General features: G+C 32.1%; 1 protein-coding gene across 1 annotated transcript; it reads left to right on the forward strand.

Moving 5' to 3' along the window:
- Positions 1 to 303: 303 nt before the first annotated feature.
- On the forward strand, positions 304 to 2,929 carry LOC100527637 (emp24/gp25L/p24 family/GOLD family protein). Its single transcript, NM_001248351.2, has 4 exons — positions 304 to 666; positions 1,498 to 1,704; positions 2,065 to 2,141; positions 2,520 to 2,929. The coding sequence occupies exons 1-4, from the start codon at positions 448 to 450 to the stop codon at positions 2,662 to 2,664; spliced, it is 648 nt and encodes a 215-aa protein (NP_001235280.2). The 5' UTR covers positions 304 to 447; the 3' UTR covers positions 2,665 to 2,929.
- Positions 2,930 to 22,203: the final 19,274 nt, after the last annotated feature.

Raw genomic sequence — 22,203 nt, forward strand, 5'->3', positions numbered from 1 at the left:
TTTATAATTTTTAATAAATTTTATCCATAAAACAGTGTGTTAGTATTTTTTTAATGATTGTGTTACTATGAATGTGTATTGTGTAGCACTCCTCTTAAATCTTACCCGAATTTATGGCCTTTATGTCAACAGGGCGCATGGGGCAAGACAATGTTTACGTGGCACCTTTCCTTTCCTTACATGGACTTTCCTTCACGAACGTGGTTGGTTAATGTAAAGCCATGTAGGCAGCAAAAGCGTCACCGCCACCAAATCTCCTTTTTGAGTTTTGACTAACACAACACAAACTTAACTTCTGAACCTACCCACACTATTGTCTCACCAAAAAAGTTAACACTAAACTTTTCCTCATACAAACGCAAGAGACATAACAATACTCTAATTGACAAATTGCAGATCTAAGCACTGTAACAAGACAGTGTCTGATTCAAAGGTCAACCTTCGCTAATGGCTAGGGACAGAAACTCCCGAATTGGAACGACTGTGGTGTTGTTGTTATGCTTCGTCGCTCACTTTTATGTGCTGCCACTGGCAGAGGCCGTGTGGTTAACACTCCCCACTTCGGGGACTAAGTGTTTGTCTGAGGAAATCCATTCAAATGTGGTCGTTTTAGCCGATTACTATGTTGTCACTCAGGAGGGTGGGCTTCAAACAGTTTCTGTCAAGGTATGTTTTTATTAATCTTCCCAAACCCAAATGAAAAATTCATGTTTTGTTTTTTAATTCGGTTTGGTTGGTTTAGACTTGCTGGCTACTTCTCTCTTGTTGGTGAATTAGATAGTCAATGTGTGTGATAGGATTCACGTTGGATCATATAGAATTATGGAGAAACATCGGTTAATCCGATTTTGTCTACATATTCATATGTTTGGTTTCGGGAGGAATTAATTCTGATTCTGGAATTGATTTTTAGCTCCTTCTCTTGTTGTTTGATCTTGTGTGCATCCCAGTTGGTCTATTATATAGAAGTCGATAACTGTTTTCACAATTTATATAAAATTAAATAAGAGTAAAAAATGTGTTTTAGACTTTTACGTGCCCTAATTTTTTGTTAAAATTAGGCTTAGACTTTATTTTTTAAATAGGATATTTTGTTTCTCTTATTTTTTGATAATTGGTAAATTTCGTGTCTTTTTATAGAACTTAGGAAATTAGGATCCAGAGACGATCGCCAGTTATAAAGCTTTGGTAGATAAAATTATCGTTTTTAAAGTACAAGGCTTAAGATCAATTTTGACCAAAAATTAAAGGACCTATAGCGCATTTAACCTTACAAATGAAGAAATCTGCATACTTTTTGGTATTAAGGTTGGACACTTCTGACATTAAACAAATTTCTGAGCTGATTTGTTGCTCACATTCCCTGCTGCAGATTTGAGAATTGAGATCTTCCTTCTCTTGATTCCTAATGTTGTAAAATTGTGAAATAAAGATACTGGGTTATAAGGTGTGAGAATTTAGATCATTTGCTTTAATTTGATTTGTTTATTTTCCCAGGTAACGTCTCCTTATGGAAATAACCTTCACCACAATGAAAATGCCACGCAAGGTCAATTTGCATTTACAACAGCGGAGAGTGGGAACTATGTGGCATGCTTTTGGATGGATGGTAAACATCAAGAAGAAGCAACTGTAAGCCTTGACTGGAAAACAGGAATTTATGCCAAGGATTGGGAGTCTGTTGCAAAGAAAGAAAAGATAGAGGTAAACTGATGAGTTTCATTCATGTTCTGTCGTTGCCTTTGTAATATGTACAAGAGTTTTGTAGGCATATCTAAATGAATCAATTAGATATCATTTGGGTGTGTCGTGCGTTTGGTAAAATTAACTTATAAACTAGCTGAAAACTTATCTGCATCATTAGGGGCTGAAAAGCTTATAAGCTACTATAATGACTTGCTGTAAAGTCAATTTGAGATTGGACATTGTCATAAAAACCTTAATACTCTTTGTGCATTATTATTCATTGGGTATATAAATAAATTTTTTCATGTTTGTGGTTCATTTTTATTTTCAATTATTAATAAGTAATTAATTTATTTATTTTTTCTGCATTGGTTTAAGGGTGTTGAACTTGAGCTCAGGAAACTTGAAGGAGCAGTGGAGGCCATCCACGGCTATCTAGTTTATTTGAAGGATAAGTAAATACTATCTCCTTACACTTTATGTTTGATTTTAATTTGATCAGGGTCTGAGTTTCTCATCGTTGATGTGAGGCATTTACGAAGTTAGGCTCTTCTTTGTACCAATAAAGTAAGGCTCTTTAAAGTTACAACCACTTAAATATGTATCATTACTGCTAAAAAATATGTAACCAGTTCATATGAGAAAATGTTTCTTCATAGAAGTTGAGTAGTTTGGTCTCTTCCTTAAAACAAAAGAGGACCATTTGTTTGTGCTACGCTTAGCAAACAAGAAATGACTATTTTGTGTCTAGTCCCTGCACAATAACTGCTACAATTATGCTTGAATGTTGATGAATGCATCTCAGAAATTCATTTTCATGAACTTTGTTTCAGGGAAGCAAGGATGAGGGAAGTCAGTGAAAGAACAAATGGTAGAGTCGCTTGGTTTAGCATCATGTCTCTTAGTGTCTGCATTTTGGTTTCGGTACTGCAAGTGTGGTATCTAAAGCGCTTTTTTCTGAAGAAGAAACTCATATAGTAGTTGCTTTCTCATGAGCATTCACAATACAACATTTTTACTCAAGTTTTGGACAATCTAGGATGATTTCTATGTTGTATAGTTTTTTATTTGTTGATACATATCATGTATCATTAGGGGTACCCCTGCAAGGGAATGTGTACGTTTCCGTTACATTACATAGAAATGCTGATATGCAGAATTGACGAGCTGTGCTATTGGGGCTAATTGCAAACGAACTATGACCTTTTTTTTTTTTAATTAAGCATCAGCTATATCTGTGACAGTGAATCTCTTCAATATGTCACTTAAAAATAGTATGCATCATTTTCAAACTCTTCGTTGCAAATGAATTCTCATGACCGGAAATCCATATGCTTAGTATGAAAAAGGAATAGACTTGGGTTTTAAGTCAACAGCTGAATTAGAAAAAGACATGTTGCTTCTTCAGCTTGAATATGAAAATGTGCAATGAAATACAATTAATCCCTTTACAAGAATTAAGAAATCCCATATATTTATAAACGTTCAAGTCTCCTTCCTCAAGCTTTGAGTCTGTGTGCTCTTTCTCATACTTCACTTTTCCAACATGCATATGATATATAATATTTTTAATTTTAAATTTAAATATGACTTAATACCTAATATAGTCCCTTAATTTATTTAAAGCGTTTAATTAGATCCCTTTATTTTTTTAACTATGCAATTTGGTCCTTTAGTTTTCAAAAATTGACCCAATTGGATCCTTTCAAAATCTATCTATGCTATTAACAAGTTAAGGGTATTCAAATGGAAACTTTTAATAGGTGGCATTCTATTAAGAAAATGATAGTTTTAATTGATATGAAACAGTAAATAAATACATGATCCTCTTTACCATCTCTCCATGATTATTGAGGACAACATATCAAAACAGAATCACAAATAAAAAGGAAAAAATATACAGAGATTTGAATCAATTACAATTTAAATTCAAATCATAACTAATCCTTACAATTAATAGATTCTAACACCCTCTCAAGTTGGTGCATGAATGTCACACATTCCCAACTTGTCAAGAGAATTACTAAGGGCCTTGGATGTTACTGCCTTAGTCAGCATATCAGCAAGTTGTTGTTCTAATTTTACAAAAGGAAAGGCAATAATACCATCTTCAATCTTCTCTTTGATGAAATGTCTGTCAATTTCCACATGTTTTGTACGATCATGTTGTACAGGGTTGTTAGCAATCTCTATGGCTGATTTATTATCACAGTAAAACTTCATTGCATCCTTTTGTTCATATCCAATATCCTTCAAGAGACTTCTAATCCATAACAGTTCACATATTCCAACTGTCATCCCTCTAAACTTTGCTTCAACACTTGATCTAACAACTACTTGTTGCTTTTTACTTCTCCAAGTTACTAGATTTCCTACCACAAAAGTGAAGTAGCCAGCGGTAGACCTTCTATCATCTGCTGATCTAGCCTAATCAACATCAGTATAACCCTCAACTTTGAGGTGACCATGATTTGAGAATAACAAACCTTTTCCTGATGTAGATTTTAAGTACCTTAATATCCGTTCAACAACATCCATATGTGGTTTTTTTAGGTCATGCATAAATTGGCTCATGACATTTACTGCATATGCTATGTCTGGTCTAATATGAGACAATTAAATTAGCTTTCCCACTAGTCTTTGATATCTTCCTCTATCTGCACTGGTTGCATCAACACAATGAAAATTCTTGTGATTTTGTTCTATGGGAGTATCCATTGGTTTACACCCAAGCATTCCTGTTTCAGCTAACAAGTCTAAAACATACTTTCTTTGAGAAAGAAAGATACCATGCTTGGACCTTGCCACTTCTATCCCTAAAAAATATTTGAGATCTCCAAGCTATTTCATGTTAAATTCAAAAGCTAAATGTCTCTATAAGCTTAAAATTTCATCAGGATCATTTCTGGTCACAATCATATCATCAACATATATTATCAATGCAGTGATCTTACCTTGATTATGCTTAAGAAACAAGGTGTGATCAGAATTGCTTTGTGTGTAACCGAAAAACTTCATAGACTTTGTAAATCTTCCAAACCAAGCTCTTGGTGATTGTTTCAATTTGTATAAGGCCTTTTTAAGCTTACACACCAAAGGAATATTTGAGTACTTTGGTATACCAGGAGGAGGATCCATATAAACTTCTTCCGTTAAATATCCATGTAAAAATGGATTTTTTACATCGAATTGAAGAAGTGACCAATCTTGATTTGCTGCTAGTGATAATAACTCCCTCATTGTATTGAGCTTTGCAACTGGTGCAAAGGTTTCTTGGTAATCAACCCCAAAGGATTGAGTGTAACCCTTTGCAACTAGCCTTGCTTTATATCTCTCCACACTTCCATCAACTTTATGTTTGACGGCAAACACCCATCTACAACCAACGGTACTCTTTCCATCCAGTAAGGTTACAAGTTCCCAAATAACATTTTTCTCCAATGCTTCCATTTCTGTTTTCATTGCCTGGATCCACCTAGAATCTGCTAAAGCTTCTTGCAAACTACTGGGAGTAAAGGCAACAAATAATTGAGATACGAAATTGACAGATTTGACCTTACAATTAAGAGTGGGTTCATACTTAATTGGGGGTTGTCCTCTATTAGTACGAGGTGGAAGAGTGTAAGGGCTCACTATAGGGTCAGAATTTGGGGTAGAAGAGACATTGCATTGTATATAAGTGGAAACATAGTTTTGTGTATTAGCAACATAATGAAAAAGGAGTAAGAGTTTCAGGTGATACCTCTACAAAATTATTTTCAGATTGGATCAATAGTGGATTTAAGGTTGAAGGAGAGATTATACTATCATCTTCGACCATATTCTCATTTACATTATTCTAAATTTGATCCTCCATGTTCTTATCTCCATTATCTTGAATTCCATCATCTATTGTTGTTGGCATAATATCAAATAACCTGATATCTTGGTCAAGTCTATCATGATTCTAAACCTCCAAATCACCCCCCCTTCAGGTGAAGAATGAAGTGTTTTCAAGGGAAAAACATTTCATGCTCATGAAATGTAACATCCATTGATACAAAAATATTTTTGTAGATGGATGATAGGCCTTATATCTCTTTTGAGTGGTGTTGTATCCCACAAAAACACATTTCATTGCTCTAGATTCTAATTTTGTTCACTGGTGAGGATGCAAATGCACATATATGACACAACCAAAAATACGGGGTGGTAAATGATTGAAAAAATTAAGGGTGAAATGATGAGAAAAGGCATCAAGAGGTCTCTTAAAGTTTAACACACTTGAGGGAACTCTATTAATAAGATAAACTACAGAGCTTAAAGCTTCACCCCATAAGTAAGAAGGAATATTACTGTCAATCAATAGTGATCTAGTAACCTCCAAAAGATATCTATTTTTTCTCTCGACTACTCCATTTTGCTGAGGGGAATTAGGACATGATGTTTGATGAAGAATACCAATAGATTTCATGAAATTTATCAACTCATTTTTGTAATATTCCCCTCCATTATCAGACCTGACTATCTTTATTGGAGTATTAAATTGTGTGCTTATCATTTTGTGAAAAACTTGAAAAACCTTACACACATCACTTTTGAGTTTAAGAAGGTATAACCAAGTCATTCTTGTACAATCATTCACAAATGTCACAAACCATCACATTCCATTATGTGTGGAAAGAGGGGCAGGTCCCCAAACATCAGAATGAATAATAGAGAAAAGAGCATTAGCTCTATTTTTATATATAGGAAAAGTAACATGATGACTTTTTGTCATTACACAAGTTTCACATTTAAAATTAGAGATATGAAAATGGTTAAACAATGAAGGAAATAATCTCTTAAGGTAGCTAAAAGATGGATGTCCTAATCGCTTATGCCATTGCCAAATATCTCTTTTATTCTTAGCTTGCGTTTCATCACTTATAGAGTGAGCCGGTGCTTTTCCTTTGGTATATTGAGAATTACCTTTAAGATAGTATAATCCTTCACTTCTTTTACCACTGCCAATCTTCTCCTTTGTATGTATATTCTGTAGAGTACAATATGTGGGAAAGAACAAGAAAACACAGCTATGGGACTTGGTTAATTGACTAATAGAGAGAAGATTATAGTTGAGAGAAGGAACAAAAAGCACATTAGAAATGGATAACAAGGGAGAAATGGATACTGTACCACTACCCATAACTGGGGAAAAAACACCATTAGCGTTTATAATGACTGAAACAAAACTATTAGAGGAAAACTGTGTAAACATATTTCTATCACAAGTCATATGGTTTGTTGCACCTGTATCAATTATCCAATCACTACCCTTAGTAGTAACAGAAAAACAACAAATTGGTTGAAATGTACCTGACTTAGCAACAAATCGAGTAGCAGTGGTGGAGTTGTCCTTGGGAGACTCCACCTTTTTTCCTTTTTGGTGTTATTCAGGATAACTTGTACCATCAAGACACTCAAGGATTGAACACAGATCCTACATATGTGGAGCCAAATCTGATTCATTTGACCTATTCTCCATTTTCGTACTCAGAAGCTAATCTCCAATTCCTAAAGAAGAGAGGTAATTGGAGTTGGCTCTAATACCATGTTAAGAAAATGGTATCGGGTAGTTTTCATTGATATGAAATAGTGAATAAATACATGATCCTCTCTACCATCTCTCCATGATTATTGAGGACAAAATATCAAAACAGAATCACAAATAAAAAGGAAAAAATATACAGGAATTTGGATCAATTACAATTTAAATTCAAATCATAACTAATCCCTACAATTTATGGATTCTAACACATTCTAGCATTCATCATACCAAAATGACATTTAAATTTTTTTGGAATTAGAACAGTTAAGGACCTTGAATAAAAAAAAAATAAAAGAATTAAAAAAATAAAGTGTTTAAAAGTGGAATTGTCTTCCTGATGCAAATGGGCTTTAAGTTGCAATATGGAATAGTTCTTTCTATTCAAGCCCAAAAATAAGCATTCCAAGTTAGAAAAGGATAAACTTTGACTTCTCCCAAAAACTAAAAAATGTACAAGTGGGAACTGGCAAGGAAAAAATTGAGAAAGTGTTCTCAACAGCTCGCTCTAAGGCATAGGTGTATCACTGAAATCATGCTAGGCATCAAGACTCAGCAAACTGAACTGCAACAAACTAAAAAGAGCTGCAAAATTTCTCAAAATGGGGTCAAAGAAGAAAAAAGACCTTCCCATGAACTTCTCACATCCAAACGAGAGGTAAACACCAAAGCAAACACCACCAACAACTAGCATTAGGAAAAAGTGTTTTCAGGTTAATGGTAATCCCTTCCACCATATAAAGCAAACATGAATTCTAATACAGTCAAAGGAGCTACATTTGGCATTTGGGGAAGGGAAATCAAACAGAGGCATGCAACGTAAGGTGGCTCTAGGATATAGTGGTTTAATGAAAATGGAGATTTCTTGGAGGATCATATGGCAACATCATTTTTTATGGTGTAAAAGGAGCTACAAAAATCCCCAAAAATGGAAATGTAGCTCACAAACCCTTACCATGAAGACAAGAGCTATGGTAATATTTAAATATTTTAAAATTTGAAATTTAAATTTTTTTCGCTTTGGAGCTTTATTTTGGAGCCTTGTTTGTGAAGTCTGCATAGCCTATAACCCTTATAAATATGTGGTTTAGGGTTTTCGATTTTGTGTGCTGATCATGAAACCATAGATAATTTTTTTTTTATTAAGTTTTGTGTCAAAATCAAAATATGTCTAACTAGTTTAAACCTGTTGTTGAGATCAATGCTGAGAAAGAGAGTTGGAGAATCATGGTTAGATTTTTTGTGGATGGCATCTAATGTTTCAACCCAACAAACATCTGCAAGCAAAATACCATTATCATATCCATGGAGATGGTGCTAGTGGACTCAAAGGTTTGCTCATTTTTTAATTTGTGATATTTTATAATTTTATATTTTTTACTCTGTGTTTTGAGTGGAAGGAGATAGAGTCCATGATTATGTGAATATGAATCTTATTTATAAGTTTGAGAATAGTTTACAATAAGGGAAAGCGTACTCTATTCAATTTTTTGGTGTTGATGGCAATGACAGTGTTTATAGAACCACCCACCACAGGTACAAAATTGTTTCAATACCCCACTAAGGTTGCATTAGTGGATAATGTAACTGTTCCAAACTCTATGATTTTGTACCTATAAGAGATATTGTTGGAAGTGGTTATGATAATGATTATTTAGTTGGTAAGGTTTTTATTCCTTGCAATCATAAAATTTTATTAAATTTTTAAATTAAATGTTTTACTATGTGGTTGAGTTAAAATGATAAAATGTTTAATTTGTATAGATGTCGTGGGTATTCGGATAGGTGTTGGGACTAAAAGAGAAAATTAGAAAAATGGAAGGAGGACAAAAATGAATGTCATCCAAACATGGGCTGATGGGTAAGTGGTATTTTTACATTTTTCTATTTAGTTCTATATGGTGTTTTATATTATTTTTAATTTATTAAGTCTTTGTTATAGCCAAAGTGAAGTGTTTCCAAGATACTTGAACATTGTCTTCTAATTGTTTAAGAGTTATGGTTAAATAATATATGTCAACTGCTGTCATTGTTTACTTTTTAATTTAATATTTATTTGTTTTAAAATGTAGACAAAATACATCTTCAAAGTTGTATCTATGGTACAAGGGTTGTGTTTAAAGCTGATTGTGAAGAAGTAAAGGAATTGACAAAAAGGTAATGTTATCACAAAATGGTAAATAGAGTAATGTCAAATTTTTTGATGGGCTGATTTTATTTATTCATGTTTTTTTTGTTCATATTTTTTGAAGAATGCTTGAGCCACCCTCTCAAGGTCTAAGCCAGTTAACTACTGCATTAAGTATGTCTGTCAGAGGATTTCTATATAATACACCCAAGAAGACTATGCTATTAAAGACTATTTTGAGGTAAAAGTTATTGATATAGAATTTAAAAAATGATTTTATTTATAAAGAAGTGTTTAAAAATCTCTAAAATCTCATGTAAATTGAGGTTAATACCAAAAAAATAGTTTTAGAGTGCTTTTTTTTTTTACAAGAAGTTACATATAACAAATGTGATTAATATGATAGGTTTGTTTCTACAATTTGTTGTAGGAGCTTGCCTCAATATAAATTAACTTATGTTATTTATACTAATGCCATGAAAGTAGTGTAAAGAACACAAGTATAAATATTGAAGTTTCATGGGCCAACGATATTGCGGATACGATTTTGAGGGACAAAATACAATGTGTTGTTAGTTGAGTATGAAAAAATGACAGCATAAATGTTGCTAGTTGCAAACGTAACTTACGAATATTACGCACATCAGCTGTTGTAATCACAAAATTTTCATGCACAAATATGGAACCAAATGTTTGTGACATCCGTTCAGTAATATGTATTCATAAGAAGTTGTGACATTATAATTTTTTGCACAGTGTATGTTGCAAGTTTATGACAATAGTACCAAGATTCTGCACTATATAGTTGCTGAAGTTGTTCGGAGATTATGCTTCTTGTTTTTTTGGAGATAATGCAACCATCATGAGATGGTTGATCTAATAGGAGCTATACATTTATTTAGTCAAGAATTCTTCTAAATTGCAAAATGTATCTTCTTATCTACTCTCCCTCACTCTTAATATTTATTATTTATATGACCATCAATTTATTTTTTCTTTCTTCCTTCATGTATTGAAGTTCTCGAACATTATGCATCATTGATATATTTGGACTACTACGTGTTGTCATCACATGTACAAGTAATAGTATTCCTGCTCATTAGCTTCATCGTGTTTATCCATACCTTACATTATACATATTCTAAATTGTCACTCGTTAAGACATAAGGCTCAATTAAAATTGTTGTCATCTTTTAAAATTTGGTATTTTGTAACCTTATGCTAGCAAACAATAATGGATTTGTGCTTTGTGCTTCAACATACTGTTTTATATATATAATATTTTTTGTTGCATGCTGCAAAGTAAAGTGCCACAATATATATATATATATATATATATATATATATATATATATATATATATATATATATATATATATAATAAAATTATTATTTTCATCTTATTAAACATAAATGTTCAAACAAATATTGAACCATGCATGTCCTCTTATTTCTTTATTTAAAATTTTTTATACCTTTAATTGAATAAAAATTGTATGATAGTCAATTATTAAAATCAAAAACAAAAATAATAAATCAAAAAATAAATTTTATCATATACAATCAGGTTAAAATTATGTTCAAATTATTCATATCTAACATGTGTAAAGTTAAAATAGAATATGAGCACATGTAACATTCATTTCAAATGTTAAATTGACAACAAATTAATTCTAGGATGGTTAAATAAAAGGAAAAAATCATGAAAATTTTAAAATTATTTATTTAAACTAACTTGTTTTGTATTTTATTTAAATCTTGTGCATCACATAGGTTAAAATCTAGTTTAAATACATTGATGGACTCACATATGTGGCACTCGATTATTAGTTTAATTGATGAGGTGTATGTTTAGGGTTTGTGTGTCATTGTGCCCAAATGAGTAAAGTGAGGATCTTCTCGAAATAGTTCCAAGAGGCAACAACTCTTTGCTTTAAATAAACTAAGGAACCAAATTGGGTATTAAGCTTTTAATATCAATTAAATGGTTTAACAATCTATAACATAAATCAATTTTAAATATTTTATTTGAAAAAATAAATAAGCTCCTAACAATATGTAACTTTTTCCATCTATCATTTTCAACATCTTTAATTCATTCTTGAATTTAGATATTTTTTAAAAGAAATTATCATTAATAAAAAATATAACATAAATTATTTGTCATAAATCTAAAATATAATTTATATATAAAAAATTATTTATTATAGATATTAATTATAATATAATCTATATATTTAGAAATATTTTTTACTATACATTTTGCCTAGCGACAAACCTCACTTTTGCTACCCACGAGTTAGATTACAAGAAAATCATGAATTAGTGAGGGAAATTTTTCCTCTCTAGTCCTTCCCTATTTAGCTAGGGAATGGAATGGATACATGACTTTGACTTTCACAAAACTGTCACTAATTGGCGAGGAGTTGGATAGGTGTCCATATGTTATTGTTATTCCCTGCTAAATGAATAAATAGTATAGCTAGGGAATACATCTCTCGCTAAAGTCTGATAAATTCAAAAAAATTAAATTAGTGAGGGACATACTTCGTTGCTGATTCCTCGCTAAATTGCACTACTACAAGTAATGACTTTAATATCGTTAAGTTAACATAAGTTTTATGTAAAACCAATGTTAACCAAAACGCGGTGACAATTTCATAAATAACATGAGTTTGTTAACATTGGTTTTTTGTAAAATCAATGCTAACACTAGTTTGTTAATATTGGTTTTCAGTAAAACCGATGTTAACATGAGTTCATTAACATTGGTTTTTAATAAATCGATGTTAACAAACTTTGATAGCATCGCTTTTACCAAAAACCGATGTCACTAAAGAACATAGAGAAAACTCAACATTGGTTTTTTGAAAAATCGATGTTGATTTCACTTCGTTAACATAATTGATGTTGTGAGATCTTTTAATCATTGTTTGGGGCCAAAAATCCTAAAGTTTGGTAACTTTGAAACCTCTCACTCTCATTACTCTCACTCAAACACTTTGGCACTCTAATTTGCAACCTCTCGCACCACTATAACTCGGTCACCGTCAGCATTGGAACCTCTCGCGGCGTTGCAACATCACTATTGCCCTCAGTTGTGGTGAGTTGCAACCTCATTGTGACTCTCGCGGTTTTGCAACTATTTTTTCATGAAAGGTTAGGTTTCTTCTCCTTTGTTTGTGTTTTTGTACTTTGTTCTCCTTCTCGCATTGTCATTTGAAGTCCTTCTTCCTTTCTCAATCTCACAGGACCCTTCATTATTTCCTTTGTCTTCATCCTTTGTGTTAGTCGATAGGATGCAATATAAAAGAAGTGAAGCTAGGTAAGTGTTTGATATATATATTGTTTACAATGTATTTGACGAAATATGAATGTGTAACTAGTTTATGAAGAAAGTGATTTTGCATATTGATTTCTGGACCACGAACTAGTTAATGGTTAGGATTGAATATTGTTGGTTTATGATGCCTTTGAGGCAACACGAAGACTTCTTCAATTATTAATTAAGCTCACTAGCTAGCTCTGACTATGAGTATCTATATGTATATATGTTTGATGCAATTTCTTTCAAGTTACGATGCATTTTCTGGAACTAGATGCAGGTACTATTCATTAGGCATTAATTGAAACTGGATGTATTTTCAAGTTACAATTTATGTATATGTATATATGTTTATGGGAATGATGATTGATCCAGGTGGTGATTAACCTATTTCTTGGATTACTGCTCTATTTTTGGACTATGGTGATTGTGCTGGGAAACTTTATATCCATACACCCTCACTTTCAGTAGAAGAGGTAAGTAAGTTAATGCTAGGATGTCGTAACTTGTAACAGTAATGAGATGAACAAGAACTAAGGAAAAACTGTATGTGAATTAGCATGTTTTCATTCTATGTGGTGTCCTTGTTTGTTGTAGAGGTGGTGAATGGTATTGTTTATCATTGTGATTAGTTGAATCACTATAAATTAGCTCCTAGCTACACCAGCATCTGTAGTAGCTAAAGGTTTGGCTTTTTTATTGTTTATTTACATATGCCAAAAAATAAGAAAGAAAGTTGAAAACTTTAATCATATAATCATCACTGTGAATTCAACAAACTTGGTTTCTTCTAATTTCCACTAGATTTGATTTGTACTAGTTTTGCATAGTGCATGTTTGATTTTGATTTTGATTTTTTTTCCTTTTCTATGTTTATGATATGTTGAGTTTAGTCCATATGGATAACTTGGATTTGGGGTTTAGCTGTTCATTTTCTTTTTATTTGTGTCAAACGCATTTAGAAATGGATAACTAAATTGAAATTAAACATTAAAAAGAGATAACATGGAGTACACAAGTGTTGCTCACCTAAGGTAGCTGGCATTATTTAGTGGGATAAAATTTTATTGGTTGCTGGTCAGTGGTCATGAAGTTGTTGCTTAAGAGTTTTTAGTTAAAGATGTCTAATGTTCAATGTAATTAGTAGACACTTTTTCGTCGTGCTGTTTGCATCGTGATCATGACATTCATTGTTGGACATTATACTGATCATCATCACATGTAGATTTGTTTTTCATAAAATTTTGATGTTGTTGTTGGTTAACAATGTGTTTATTACTTGTTGATTGTCATTAATGAGTATTGATTTATATGCAAGTTATGTTCATGATGAGTGAACCTTAGAATCCTGTTTGAGATTGAATACAATGATTCTTGCAAACAGTTTAGATTAATCGTTGTATTGAATCTTGAATTGTCTATTTGGACAGTTTGGAAAAAGTCATATTTTTATGGTACATTCATACATTAAGGTTAAGTTTATTTTCTTAAATTTGATGAAATTCCGGTACAATGCATTTCTCTTTGTTCTCTAACTGCATACTTGATTGTCGTGGAATTAATCTCACCGCTTTCATGTCATGTACTTGGAGACCAATGTGAGATGCTGCCTAAATTTCATCAAATTTAAGAAAAGAGACTTAACCTTGAGGTATGAATGTATTATAAAAATATGTCTTCCTGAATTGGATAAGATCATGCCTTTAATGAAAAATTGAGATTTTCATGCATCGAAAAACTTTGTGAGTATCATAGAGTTAATAATTAGATGGATCAAAGTTGGATGAACGCAAGTCGCATGAGCCCTGCGTATGAGGAAGACATGAAACAGTTCTTGGAATTTGCCTCCGAAAGAAGTCGACCAGATGAGGATGGAAAATATTTTTGTCCTTGTATAAATTGTTTGAATGGGAAATGACAACTACTTGATGACATACGAGAACGTATACTATGTGATAGGATTAAGAAGAATTATACGACATAGATATGACATGGTGAATTGACAGACATGCAGATGGACTCCCAATCTGAACTGGTTGATGTACAAATGGGAGATTGCTTAGAGGAAATGATTTGTGATCTTGGACAAGAATCTTTCAGCATGCACATGCCCTTATATATGATACATTGCAAAGTGATTCAAAAAAACTTTTGTATCAGAGGTGCAAGAAGTCTTTGACGTTGTTGTCAGTAGTGTTAAGTCTGGTTAATGTCAAGACCATATATGGGTGGAGTGGCAAAAGCTTCACTTCATTTCTTCAAGTGGTGTAGGATATGCTTCCAGAGGAAAACGCGTTGCCAAAAGGTAGCATAAGATACTTTGTCCAATAGGTATGGAGTACCATAAGATTCATGCATGCCCTAATGATTGCATATTGTACATAAATGAGTTTGAAGAAATGCACAACTGCCCTAGGTGTAGAGTATCACGGTACAAAGTGAAGGATGATGACGAATGTAGTAGTCATGAAAGCACCAAGAAAGACCCCAACGAAGGTGTTATGGTAATACATTTACTTTATGATTAGAATTTGACATCAATATTTTTATTGTATAATGCATATGCATGTTTCTCCTTTTAATTAGCACTTTGGAAGGATTCAACGACAGTTAAGGAAGTACATCCAAGGCTGCTGCTAGATGGATCGTAGTTAAAGTGAGTCATTTAAATAATGTTTCATGTCTTCAAAATTAATTTTTACTACGCTAAATATCCTATTCAATATACTATAATAAGCAAAAAGGAAGCACTGAGTGTGGGTACTACCTAATGCATTGGATGTCAACAATAGTCCTAGGAGGTTTCAAGGATAACTGACTGTTTACTTCAAAACTAATTCAATTTCTTATAGTTGTTATTATTTACACTCATTTATTAACTTATGTTTTATTATATCATGCAATATTTTACTAATCAAAGATCATTGGAACTAGAGAGAACGAAGGCCATTCACATTCAGTGGGTAAAATATTATTTGAAAGTTAAAAATCAAACACTAGGACTTTGTAATTTTAGAATTGTAGAGTAGTTATTATGTTAATTTAAGTTACAAAATTTATTATGTAATTTCATTTTTCTTATCATTCATTGTCAATATTCAATTATATATTATGGGCAAAAATTTAAAATGTTTGATAAAAACTGTATGGTCTGCTTTTACTATTTAACTTACAGGTTAATTGGGTTAATTACAAAAATAGATAGGATATTAAAAAAAATACAAAAAACTACATTGGTTTTTTAGAAAAATCGATGTTGTCAATCAACAAAACATCACTTTTCCAAAAAACCGATGTTTTTTACTGATGACATCGGTGTTATCATTCAAAAACCACATCGGTTTTTTATGAAAACTGATGTTGTCAGTACAAAAAACAACATCGGTTTTCATAAAAAATCGATGTGGTTTTCTATGTATTTTTTTGTTAGTTTTTTATGATACCACATCGGTTTTTTAAAAACCGATGTTGTATAATTTACTTAACATTGATTTTGTAAAATCGATGTTAACGTTGACACTTTTGACGTCGGTAGTTTCAACATCGGTTAATAACCGATGTTGAAAGTTCTTAATAACCGATGTTAAAAGCCTATTTTCTAGTAGTGTTGTGAAGGGAACAATCCCTCGTAAAATTGTTACAAAAAAACTGTAAAAAAATTGAAACCTAAATTTTAACTTAAAGAGCAAACTAGGCTCGCTATTCATTTGAGAATTAGCTAGAGAATTAATCCCTCGTCAATCCCTCACAAAATTTAGGAAAAAAAAAGAATTTTAGTTCAAAAGGAATTGATTCCTAGCAAATCCCTAGGCAATTAATTAAAAAAATTGTGTATAATTATATGATTAAAATATATGTTTATCATGTTATTATATATTGTTACTATTTCATATTATACATAGTACATTTTATGTATAATAATATGATGATTTTTTTAAAATAATAAATAAATAATATAATGTATAATTTTTAAATTATAAATTGATATGAAAGTCTATGTATATATTTGTGAGATGAAAAAAATGTTTCCTCTGAAATTTCTTAAAAATAATTCTTAAATAATTGATTAGTCTTATTTTTAAAATATTCTTACTAATATATATATATATATATATATATATATATATATATATATATATATATATATATATATATAAATTGATATGGAGATCCTTGTATATATGTATATTTTGTGTGAGATGAAAACTTATATATTAGGTAATTTGTTAAAATTAAATGTTAACTAAGTAATTATTAATTATATTGTTTTCTGTTAACCACAATAATTAATTAGAGCCTTTGGCCCCTCGATGAAACCCTGAGTATCCCTACAAGCTTTATCTCCTTAGCCTAACTACGAGACTAATGATTAGTTAGAGACTTAATCACACTTAAAGTTTCATATCCTCTTTAAAGATGTATTTTGTGAAGATCATAATTATATATATATATATATATATATATATATATATATATACATACATATACATATATATAAATAATTCCTACTTATATATCTATGTAGAGATAAAGGGAGATTTTAAAAGATATATAATTCGAATTAACCTATACTACTTGGACAAAAAAATCCTACAACCTTTAAATTACGTCTAGTTTGTATATGTTGTTTGGCCTGGAAACTTAGCCTAATTTAATGGTTTCATGTTGTGACTAACCGAATGATAAACTAGAAGAAACAAGAATATTAATTATCGCTACGACCACCACCATTCCACCATTGCCAATGTGGTCGCCCCCACTACCAACACCACCACAAACATTGCCATCGCCATTTCACTACCGTCGTCGCCATTTCACTACCTAAAGTTGACTCTGATGTCTAGTTGATAAGCGATGAAAATAAGAAAGGTAGAATCCATGGCTTGGGCCATAGCTTGGATCTTGCCATTACTCCAAATGGTTCATCTTCAACAGTTGTGGGTCCCCTTTTAACAAATCCAAATCTGATTACACGTCTGGTAGAAGACATCACTGCAATAGCTACAAAAATGACTCAAATGCAAGAGTAGATGTGTGCACTGTTGAATCTACACACACAATCTCAAATAGACTTGAAGACACAACTACAACCACAAATGGAGGCATATGCACAATAGATGCATACACAGTTGAAGGCTTAGACAGATAGCAAGAATAGATGCATGCATAAATGAAGGCATAAGCAGAAATGCAGCAACTTTTGCTGCAATAAGTGTAGACACAAATGCAATTTTTAAGGACAGAAATATTGTTTGTGATAAAGATACCATCACTGCCATCAGTCCAAAAACTTAGGAAGAATCTAGAATGAAGATGATGTTACTGCACTCTAGTTTCATTAAGCCATGTTTCTTATTTTAATTGTCTTGAAGAGTTAGAGTATTTTTATAATATTATTAACTTTGAGTATTTTTATTATGTTGAAAGTTAAAGTGTTTTAATTAATTGTTTGGTAAGAGTTTTCTTAAGTTATTCTTTGATGTAAAATATTTTGTTGATGCAAAATATATTTATGCATTTGTAATGGAAATTACACTTTTTAATATAAAAATCCTATCATAAAAAAAGTCACTGTGACAAAATAGTGAGGGATCAACAAGGCACCACAATGAGGAATTCGCTAAGGAATAGCAAGGAAATTGTGCAAAGAGTTAGCTATAGATTAGCAACGGACATTTGTGAGAAAATTCTGAGACAAACAAACAGTTGTAATGACAAAACTGCGAAGGAATGACAAGGGAATATATGCTCATAATAGTGAAGGAATAGAGACCGATTGGCGAAGGAAGGTTGCTGAGGGAATGACTACCAAATAACTAGGGATCAATGGTAAGGGAATAAAGATCAAACTACTAAGGATATATTTGAGAGGGGATTGGGAGGGAATAACGAGAGAATATTATTTGGTGATTGACGAGGGAATTGTGACACATAGTTGTCCTTATTTAGTGAGGGAATTTTCTAACTTCATGTAATTAGCGAGGGATCTGCTACGAAAGGTGTGACAAAATAGTGAGGAATGACGTCACTCGGTAATTAGCTACTTGGATTACATGAGGAAGATTTCCATCACTAATCCCTCACTAAATGGTTTTGCGACTCGTGAGGGAAATTTTGCTCTCTAATATGCATTTTTCTTGTAGTATTGATACTGTACTCGAGCCTTGCTAAGTGCAATTTTTTAATATTTTTACTAAACCTAACTTGAGCACAACCTTTTCTTGACCAATAACTCACAGTTTAGTGATTGAACCAAAAACTCGATCGGACCAATTTGGGTTGCACTAGTTTGATAACATTTTCTATTTGATTAATAACTCAAATCAATTAGGGTATCAGTTAACAGTCGAACTGGTCCAACTAGTACGTCTGGTTTTATTTTTACAACTGAGATAATGAAAATCCTATTAGGTTAACACTTAAATCAGGAACCAACTATGAATTCAAGTTTATTTACATTTGAATTTTAGCTTCCACATAAAGAATAAGAAATATAAAACAAGGATTTATATAGTTTTTGGTCTACTCATGAAGAGTTACAAATGTCTCATTGAAGAATAAATAGGTTCTGATTGAGGAAAACCATAATATCATTGTTAGTTCATGATGAATTATCACAAAGATCATACAATAATTATCGAAGAACACTTAAATAAGAAATTAACTACGGATCCAAATATTTTATCTAATCGTTAATAATCAAGTATGATGTAAGTCTTAGGACTTTTGGTAAATTATTTCTAGAATATGTACCTATAAATTTTAACTTCAGTATAAAGAATAAAAAAATATAAAATAAGAATTAAAGATTAAACATTGCAGCATGAAGTCCATCTAGGAGCAAATTCGATTGCCAAATCAATCCTCTTGCCCAAATTATTCCAATCCGCGTGAAACTACTTAGGAAGTTAGCTTTAAACTTTGTCCAAATTCTCTAAGTATTCTTCTGGGCCGGGCTGCCAGGCCGCATTAAGTATTGTCAAAAATCAGAATCAAGAACAAGAACAAGGAGCGATATGAAGGTACTGTTCCAGGAATATTTGGTTTGGGTCTATTTAATTTTATGGTTTGTATAACTTGTCCATAAAAGTTTATCCACGTAATTTGATTAGCACCTGATCAATATATATCATCAAATTCAAATCAGATACGCTTTACAAATAGCCCTCTATTTCTGTATTATTCGTCAATCACCCAGTACTACGCCACTTACTCATTCTACAGTGCACAACATTACAATTTACAAGTACATGTAAAATTCTTTCCAATTTAGTAATGCAAATTTGAATGCACTTGACACATGTATTTGGAAAACGTGGCTATACTTAAAACTGAATCAGATTCTTATACAAAATCCTTTTATTTTCATAGTGGTTTACCATGGTATATGCCATATTTAGTGAAAGTTCCCACCGCTAATTGGAACAAGTGTCCAGAAAAAAAATAAAATTCTTGTTACATAAGGAATGACAAATCACAAATATGTACCCACTCTTACGCAAGAATCCACTACGTTTGCCATGGTACAAATCAAGGGCAAGGGAAGTGGTGCTATGCTTTAGTTCGGCATTAATCTGAATGCAAGTATAGGTTCTTCCTGCTTAGGATTCCAGAGGATCTAATGGCATGTAAAACATGTAACGAGACTTAGGAAGAGTCATATTTTTGTCTAGCTTTCCTTTATTTATTATATTTGCTTCCTTTTATTTAAGAGATTTTAAGGTTTAAAGCTATTAAGGACTCTTTTTATTCTTGATGAGACATTACTTTCATGCTGGTAGCAAAGATATGGTTATACTTACAGGGATCCGTGGTGGAGAATTGGGACGTCTTACATTCAAGTCTTATTAATGTTTCAAAATTATTTGTTTTAATTATAAAAAAAATAATTGAGATTTATTTGTAAAATTTTCTTGGATAAGTAAGATTGAAATTTCATGAATCATCAGCTACATATTGTAAAACAATTATCGATAAATGACAAATCAATTTATTATGTAACCTTATATATTGAACTATCATACTTGTTGGCTTTAATTACCGATAAGCACAAATATATTGAAACTACCAAATAACCATGAACGTTCAACAAGAAAAAAACGTAAAACCTAAAAGCAAGAACAGAAAACAAGAACACCATGCAATTGTGTGGTTCAACCAATATAGTCTACACCCACGAGAATAATAACTTCCTTTTGAAATCAAAATCAACGAGATACAACATAGAATCCCTTTTGTTCTGCCCTTTACATTCAAGAAGAGCTCTCAGTAAGAACCCAAACCTTACTCTTTGTTTCACTTTTCGTATACAATGTTTTCCTTCTTATGTTTCTCACAACAATCACATTTTCTCTCACGTTAATTATAGTTAGTTACACTTAAATAAATGTCCCATGACCTCTATTTATAGGCCTCTAGTAACTAAGACTCAACAACATAACAAAAAACACTCAACAATCTGATGCATATTAGATTAATGAAACAAATTGTTCCATCTGACTAAGCATTAGACGATCCTCAGTTTGATCACAATAGTTGATCCTCATCATATTGAACATCCATCAGATTGAACAACAAATTTTGATAGAGACAACAATTCTCCACCTTGACTCCAAATTTGAGACAAACGATTCCTTCCACCATAGTGTTGCTCTCCTACTTCTGAAACTATGCTTCAAGAGAAATTAATCAAGTCCAACCAATGTTTGAACTTTGACCTTGGTAGAGACTTTGTGAACACATCAATAGGATTGTCATCGGGCATAATCTTCAAAATTCTAACTTTTTCAGATTCAACCACATCTCTTGTGAAGTGAAGCCTAACATCAATATGTTGGGTCTTCACATGGTAAACTTGATGATTTGCAAGGTGTACAACACTTTGGCTGTCACAATGAATTGTCACATAGTTTTCTACAATTCCCGATTCACCAATCATCCCTTTTAAGCATAGAGCTTCCTTCATTCCTTCTGCAAGAGCAATATAATCTGATTTAGTTGTAGGTAGAACTACCACAAGCTGTAAGTTTGTTTTCCAGCAAATAGTAGTCCCAAATAGAGTAAATACATATCCAGATAAGGACTTCCTAGTATCCATATTCCCTGCATAGTTTCCATCAACATACCCCTAATAGTATCTCCACCTTGAGCTGCTTTCTTGTACTTTAGACCTGGTTTTAGAGATCCAAATAACCACTTTGAAGCCTCCCAATGAACTTGACCCAAATCTACCATAAATTTGCTTACAATGCTAACAACATGGGCCAAGTCTGGTCTACTACAGACCATACCATACATGATGCTTCCTACTCCACTAGCATATGGAATAGTATCCATCTTCCTCCTTTCCTCTTCAATATTAGGAGTTTGAGTAATTGAGAGCTTAAAAGGTGTGCTTATAGGTTTAGATTGATGCATCCTAAACCTTTCCACTACCTTATTCAAATAGCCTTGTGATAAGTGCCAAATTTTAGTTATTTTTGGGATTAAATTGTTAGC

This window comes from Glycine max, chromosome 14 (assembly GCF_000004515.6).
Source record: "Glycine max cultivar Williams 82 chromosome 14, Glycine_max_v4.0, whole genome shotgun sequence".
NCBI lineage: Eukaryota > Viridiplantae > Streptophyta > Magnoliopsida > Fabales > Fabaceae > Glycine > Glycine max.